At 35.6% G+C, this 7,500-nt stretch overlaps 2 protein-coding genes across 5 annotated transcripts in view; one reads left to right on the top strand and one right to left on the bottom strand.

Annotated features, from left to right (window-relative positions):
• Window positions 1-3,624, bottom strand: part of LOC122633015 (probable protein phosphatase CG10417) — a 5,217-nt gene extending 1,593 nt beyond the window's left edge. Inside the window, exons 1-6 of one of the 3 annotated variants that reach the window (XM_043820444.1) lie at window positions 3,349-3,624; window positions 2,717-3,083; window positions 2,332-2,451; window positions 1,090-1,369; window positions 171-927; window positions 1-48 (exon numbers count right to left, since the gene is read on the bottom strand). The exon at window positions 1-48 is cut by the window's left edge and continues 85 nt beyond it. In XM_043820444.1, coding sequence (XP_043676379.1) covers window positions 1-48; window positions 171-927; window positions 1,090-1,369; window positions 2,332-2,451 — 1,205 coding nt within the window. In that variant the 5' untranslated portion in view covers window positions 2,717-3,083; window positions 3,349-3,624. Of the gene's footprint in view, window positions 49-170; window positions 928-1,089; window positions 1,370-2,331; window positions 3,084-3,348 lie in introns of those variants that run through there. The other 2 variants (XM_043820446.1, XM_043820445.1) reach the window with 2 other exon arrangements.
• Window positions 3,625-4,840: 1,216 nt separating this feature from the next.
• LOC122633018 (heparan sulfate glucosamine 3-O-sulfotransferase 1-like) overlaps window positions 4,841-7,500 on the top strand; it is an 85,891-nt gene continuing 83,231 nt past the window's right edge. The window contains exon 1 of one of the 2 annotated variants that reach the window (XM_043820452.1): window positions 4,841-5,772. The gene's annotated coding sequence lies outside the window, so the exon portion shown is untranslated. Of the gene's footprint in view, window positions 5,779-7,500 lie in introns of both variants that reach the window. The other variant, XM_043820451.1, reaches the window with a different exon arrangement.

Here is a 7,500-nt window from a genome sequence, read left to right as displayed (position 1 = left end):
TCACTCTCATCTTCGTCGACATCTTCCGTGTCATCTTCATCACTAAAACTTCATCATGTTTTAATCTAGGATTTGGTTACCTTTCCTTTTTTTTTTTTTTATAATATAATTCTAAGTTTATTCGATAGTGTTTAAGTACGAATATCGAATACGAGTTTAAGTTATCATACCTTTCGGGGACTCCATCGAAGCTTTCATCGTTTTCATCATCATCGTCGTCCCCTTCGGACTCTTCATCATTCTTCTTTAAAAAACTTTGGTAAAGCTCGATCGATTGAACTCTTCTTCGATCACTGCTACTTATTCTCTCTTGTTGTCCGGCATCTCCATTTTCTACTGGCGTACAAGAACTGCTTGACACATTGTCGCCCCCTCCTTTACTACTATCTGCATCTTCTATTCTTTTTGATTTTGCTCCGTTTAATTCAACTTCATTTGTAACAGGTACCGAACATGCTGATTTTCCAGGACTCGATACTTTTTCTTTAACATCTTCTGAACTATCCGGCATGTCGGCAGATTTCGCTGTTTCCATATCATCGGTAGAGACTACAGGTACAGATGCATGCATATTTCCATTGCTGGTAGTAGAGTCAAGAACTTGTTCAGCTTCATTACTTCCAGATGATTCTTTTCTTTTCATCGTGCTTGACATAGACGAACCACATGGTTGGCTAGAGCTACTCACATCAGCTTCGTTCGTATTCCATGCGGATGACGAAGAAGAACAACCTGCACCCGACGACGAGCAACTAGCTTTGTCTTTCTCTTTTCTTCCTCTTAAATACGGACACGCTCGTTTGCTAGATTTCTCATTTTTCAAATTGTTAGCATGAGGATTTGATACTTCCGATTGATATTTCCCTATAACTTGATCCAATGGCATTGCTGCTTCCATACGTAGATTGCTAACATTTTCTTCTTCATCTATGCGTAAGACAATAGACGATGATAACCTTATTAAATATTTCCTTGCATAAATAAATAACTGGTATAAACTACTTCTCAGAAAATATAAGAGGAGCAAGGTTATGTAGAGAAAAGTATAACCTGACATAATACAAATACTTAGTGCAACGCATAACGCACCGGAGTCGTTAAGGTCATCCTCTTTATTATCCGAAGTTGATGGCCTTGCCAGTTCTTTAAGAATACTAACTACTTCGGGCTTTGCTAGCGTGGCATCGAAGCCCAAAAAGGCGTCGATTAATGCTTGCCTAATATCACCTCTTTTATACGCCTCGGTTTGTTTAATAAAGTTTGGAAGATTACGAGCACAATATGTTGCTACCTCGTGTCCACCATGGCCATCGTATACAGCGAATAAGGAAACATCTTTGTCAAAGTCTATACAACAGTTGTGGGCATCCTACAAATAAATAAATAAACAAATTGCATTAAACAATTTCATCTTATAACGTGTAAAAACAATAACAGATTATAATCCTATTCTATTCCTTTCTAAACTAAAACAAATATAGGACATCTAATGAGATACAGAAATAGCTAAAAATGATTCCTACACAAGTATCGTAAAAAAAGAACGCAAAGGCTTGGAAACCATATCTGAAAATATAAACTTCACATAGAGACTTACATGATGATGTACATGCAATATAAATATACAAATCTACATACATATGTACACACGTGTGCATACACTTAAAAAAAAATAATTGCAATAGATAATAATCGACTAAATAACACATATATACATACATACATACGTACATATATACATACACGCACGCGCACACATACAAACATGCATACATAGAAAATAAAATCGATATTTCAAAAAAGGAGGGAAATGAAACACAAAATTAATAAACGCAAAACGCAAAATAGCGATATAGTTCGTCGATTCAAAAACGTGTATATACGTATCTCATTAGAATAGTATTCAAATATACGATATGCGGGTTAACGTTTATAATCAGTAAGAATATGTACGAGTCATACATCGTATTTAAACCTAAAAAAACGACCAATATATTCTGTTTTATTTATCATTATTACTATTATGTATACACATGCACGCACGTACACACACACCACGCACACGACACACGCATATGTGTATATATACATATATATATATATATATATCTTTTTTTTCAGAGAAATAAAATTTCAAATATTAACGACAATATATATATATACATACGTGTCATACGATGAAATAATAAATAATAATAACCGATGCCGGTCGATAAGAATTGTTCACTCATACTAAATCATTATACATAATAATCGGTAAAGCAAGAAAGTAACGGTGCAACCACATAGTTCACTTTCAACGGTTTCTATATAGGTTCCTCTTCTCCTTACCTCTTGACTGATACGCCAACCTTGCATCGAACTCGCGCCGAAAGCAACATTTTTCCCAACTTCGTCGGTTGAAATCTTATTTGTAATGGGTTTCGACATATACGCTCCCATGCCTCCCATCTTATAAAAAAAAAAAAAAAACACGCTCGGTGAGAGGTGAGAGAGAGTGAGTGAGAGAGACAGAGAGAGAGAGAGAGAGAGAGAGAGAAAGAGAGAGAGAGAGAGAGAGAGAAAGAGTAAGAGTAAGAGAGAGAAAGAGAGAGAGAGAAAGAGAGATAGAGAGAAAAAAAAGCCCGATGCTTTGCTTTTTCCCGTGATGTTCCGAAAGTCTCTGATATATGTATGTATGTATGTATATCGCGGACCACCAACTGGCGAAAAATACCGTGTATTCGCAAGCGCGGCGTACAGTCGTTAACTAGCCCCCCATGACCGGTTTGGCTTTCTGTTTTCGGTACGTACGGTGGCGCCACCTAGGTCACATAGTTTAATCCTTCCGTAAAAAGAGAGAGATAGACGTGATTGGATTTCGCGCCAAAATTTGGACGTTATTTTGAAGAGCGATTATTAAGTGGATATCGTATATATATATATAATATATAATATATATTTATATATTGTATATAAAGATATATATATATATCGATAGTAATAATCGTTATTATTATACGATTGAAATCAACGAATTCGAATAAATCTGTTCCAATCAATGTAGAACCAATATGGACGTCTTGGATTCGATTAGGTTAGTCCTGAAAAAAGAAAAAGTTTCTAAACGTAACGTGTTAGAGAGAGCGAGTGAATGAACGAGAAAGAGAGAGAGAGAGAGGGAGAGCGAGAGAGTAACGTGTAGAAAAAAAAAAGAAAAGAAAAAACACTAGGAACGAATTAATCAAATAGACAATGACATTTATCGGCAAATCCTGTCGGCGTTTTAATCTATTATTCAATTCCAAACGTTTTATTATTTTTTTTTTTTTTTATATTGAGGAAGATAACGGTTTGTTTAGTACTTACGGATTAGGTCAAAGCGTATTGCAGTTAGTTACTTCGTATCGTTTGTGTTAGATGTCACAATTGTAGGATATCGTATATTCGTATTATATCGATTCGTCATTAAGGTTCTCTCTTCTTCCTCACTGGTTTTATATATATATATATATGTTATGTATGTATAGATATATAGCTAGCGTGTGAACACAGACGACGAATCGTCAGGTATATAGAAGGAATGTCGTCATATTTTATAACGACGCGACGACTATCTATCTCTATCTCTATCTCTATTTCTATTGCTCTTTCTCTTTCTCTTGCTAGAAACGTACGCTGCGTTTACGCACGGTGTCGCTAGACGCGTCACGTGTGATCACGTGTTTCGCAATGCGTTTGGGTGGGAGGCGTACGGATGTAAACGGCCGCCAATAAGAAAGAAGGAGCGATAGACCGAACGAAAGAGAGAGACAGAGAGAGACAGAGAGAGAGAGAGAGAGAGAGAGAGAGAGAGAGAGAGTGTATGAGTGAGAAGGATGAAACGTAGGAGGGCGCTGTATTTCATCGTGCAACGCGTGGTGGCTACGGCTTATCGATTTCGCATCGTCGTCGACGAAACGAACGTCGCTTCTGATTGGTCGAAAATGTTGTAGCGCGCGTCGCTTATCCCGCGTATCGATGTAAACGTATAATACTTGCGTGTACGTTTATACGCGCATGCGTATCACAAACGAATCGGTAAGAAATCGTATTTTTTACGATAATAAAAATTACAAAATAAATCGTATAGATTTGAACGTTTAATCCTACGGCGTTAAATCTTTACGGCGTTACGTTGAAATCGTCTCGCTTCTTCGAAATATCTTAGGTTATAACTACTCGAAATTCAATAAATTAAAATATTTATTTTTGAAAGTTCCTTCTCGAAGAAAATAACTAACATAAATACCTATACAAAATGGTACAATATCATTTTTCATATTTTATCCTTTAAACGTTAACGGACGATTACGATTGGTTGAATTATTTACGAACAAATATCTCCATATTTACCGTCTTATTTTTTCACGAGCCAATCCGAAGGAGTAAGTAAGAAAGTAAGTTAAGTAAACGTATCGTGTCTAAACGCGAAGAGTTTCCGTGGAGTTAAAGAGGAAATTTTTTTGTCGTCTCTCTTTCTCTCTCTCTTTTTTTTTTTCTTTTTATCTCCGATAAAGGAAAGGAAGAGACGATGGGGAAAAAAAAGCGATCGTACGATTTTTCGTATTTCATAGTAGAAGGGAAATTTGTCAAGTGCGCATGCGTAGAAATGGAAAGCGGCGTTGCGCGGGTCTCGTAGCCGTTAGGTATCGGCGGTTGAAGTAGGAGGCGGGGTGGGGATAGCGAGCGATGGAAGGTGGGAGTGAGTGAGTGAGAGAGAGAAAGAGAAGGTAAGGGAGAGTGGGAGAGAGAGAGAGAGAGAGAGCGAGCGAGGTGACGGTTAAGAAGGAGAGGTGCGTGCTCCGAGGTGTCGCGCGGTCGAGATAGAAAAGTGGTGGGGATGTTACTCCGCGCGAGAAACGGATCCCGCGGCAGTACGTCGGCGTAGCTCGAGCGGCTCGGAGCTGGTCGGTCCGGGATTAAATTCGTCCATCGGTCCTTGACCCACGACAAGGCTTTTACATATCAATAGCGCTTATCACAGGAATCCGTGTTTTTATAAAATAATAGATTAATCGAGTTTAACGAGATTGTTAAGTGTTTTGTACGAAACGAAACGTTAGTGGTGGTGTAACGTTTATACGAATTTTTCTCTTTTTTCTTTTTTTTTTCTTTCCTTCCTTTCTTTCCTTATTTCCATCTTCTTTCCCATCTTTCCTTTCACATCCTATCCTCTCCTTTCCTTTCTTTCCATTCTAACGTTCTTTACAACCCTCTCTCTCTCTCTCTCTCTCTCTCGTTTCTGTTATACTCTCTCATCTTCGCACCAGTGAGCTTTCAATCCTTCGAGAGAAAAGCAAGCTCGCGTACATAACCTCCATCCGATGGTTCTCCTTTACTCTTTCACTGTGTTGTTACGACGAACCGATTTCACATTGATTCACGATGTTCCTTGAATATTCAATATATTACGAAATATTTTTCCTTTCGTACATTTTCTATTCAGTGAAAGATATCGAACGTCGAAGTTAAGCCAAGTGTATTTAAGACGAAGAAGGAAGGTGAGAAAGGAGGAGGAAGAAGAAGAAGAAGAAGAAGAAAAAGAAGAAGAAGAAGATAGGACCAGCATCGGAACCACCACCATTAACACTATCATCATACCATCACCATAATACTTGTTATCTCATCTTTATTGAACACCATCGTCATTATAATTATCAACGTCGTCGTCATCGTCACGCTAAGCGCAAGAAAAGCATACGTCGTGTGTGTCCACGGCCTAGTGACCTGACCTTGAGTCGGCCCGACCAGGTACAGGTACGTGTTTACTACTTACATACATAGCTCCAAGCTTTTCTTCTTTATTCTATATACATGTACGTATTTATTTATTTTTCCAAGAAAACGAATAAGAAAGATATGCGAATGAGCGATCGAAAACATTTTTTTCCTCTTCTTCCGTAATCTTTATTTTCTTCTTCGGTCTCTTTCTTTGTTTTTCTTTTTTTTTTTTTTTTTTTACGAATCGCGTTTTCAACGCGTGTTCGGATCTTAAAGATTTGTTTGGAAAAAGGAAGGAGAGCTTTGTTTCTCTCGATAATGTTGTCGTATTGAATATCACTCCGCTTCTCTTCTAAGAAGAGTCCTTCGTCGAAGAGACTTTGAATATATCGTATTCTCAAGGTCGATGTAATCGTTTCAACATTTTCTATATTGTATATATGCATATACATGTATATGCTATACGCGATATATATATATATTTTTTTCAATGTCATATATAAAAATATGTTATACGCAATATATAGAATATTATATGTGTATATATATATATATATTATTAACGTCATATATAAAAATGTTATACGCAATATATAGAATATTATATATATATATATTATCAACGTAATATATAAAAATATATATATCAAAAATATATATATGTATTAACTTATATTATATATATTTATATATATATATTATATATATTAATTTATATGTTATATATTATATATTTATATTAAATACATGTGTTTAGGAATCAAATAATTTTTTCTTTTTTATTTGTTTTGTTTTTATACTCGAAGAGCGCGATCATATTATTTATTTAATAATTTAGATATTTAGAAATTTGTCGTGTAATTGAAAAAATGGTAATGATCGTTTCGTAGTTTTCGCACGTTTTGTAACCGTTAATGATCTGTCTCTTTCTCTCTTTTTCTCTCTCTGTCTCTCTCTCTCTCTCTCTCTCTCTCTCTCTCTCTCTCTTTCTCTCTCTCTCTCTCTCGACATCTCTCTACCGTTTGAGTTTCCTCTACTTACTTAGTTACTTATGTTGGGTCGGGGGGAGGGAGGGTTCCGTCGGACTTGACGTACGACTTAACTACTGACCAATAGAAAAACGTTTTCTAGCAATTCACGTACGCCGCCATAGTTCTGCTGGCGTGGCGGCGAATCCAAACGAGCGTTTCCTTCTCTTATTTTTTTTTTGTCCTTTTTAAGTTTTTTATTTTTTTACAAGTTTTTACCATTACCAATATACTCTTTAAGAACTTTCAACTCGAATAAGAGAAAATGTTTCGAATCGATGCTGGAGAAAAAACTGAAGACGAATGGACCATCTTTTTCTTTTTCTCCTTTTTTTTTTTTTTTTTTCAAATTTCATACGTCTCGTTTTCAAGCTGTAAATTACTATCATTATTGTTTCCTATATATATATACATATATATACATACATACATGCATGCACATAAATATTTCATCGAGAATCGATGTACGAACGGAAATTATAGAGAAATTAGGTTAAGTTCGTACTAATGTTTCATCGTTACGAAATAAACATGTCGTATCGTTTCTTTTTTTTCTCAAAGCCTTTTTATCAGATTATATATTTAATAATTAATGAACATATCATCATTAAGTAATATTTTTTTTTTTTATTAGGTATAATTTTGATTGCTAATAATTATTACTACTTAAATATGCATAAAGAAAAAGAAATAATTATAGGTATTGATTTAAAGAAAATATATATATATA

Source organism: Vespula pensylvanica, chromosome 11, assembly GCF_014466175.1.
Source record: "Vespula pensylvanica isolate Volc-1 chromosome 11, ASM1446617v1, whole genome shotgun sequence".
NCBI classification, from domain to species: domain Eukaryota; kingdom Metazoa; phylum Arthropoda; class Insecta; order Hymenoptera; family Vespidae; genus Vespula; species Vespula pensylvanica.
Note: the sequence above shows the minus strand (reverse complement) of the source record. Positions and strands in the feature narration are given on the sequence as shown.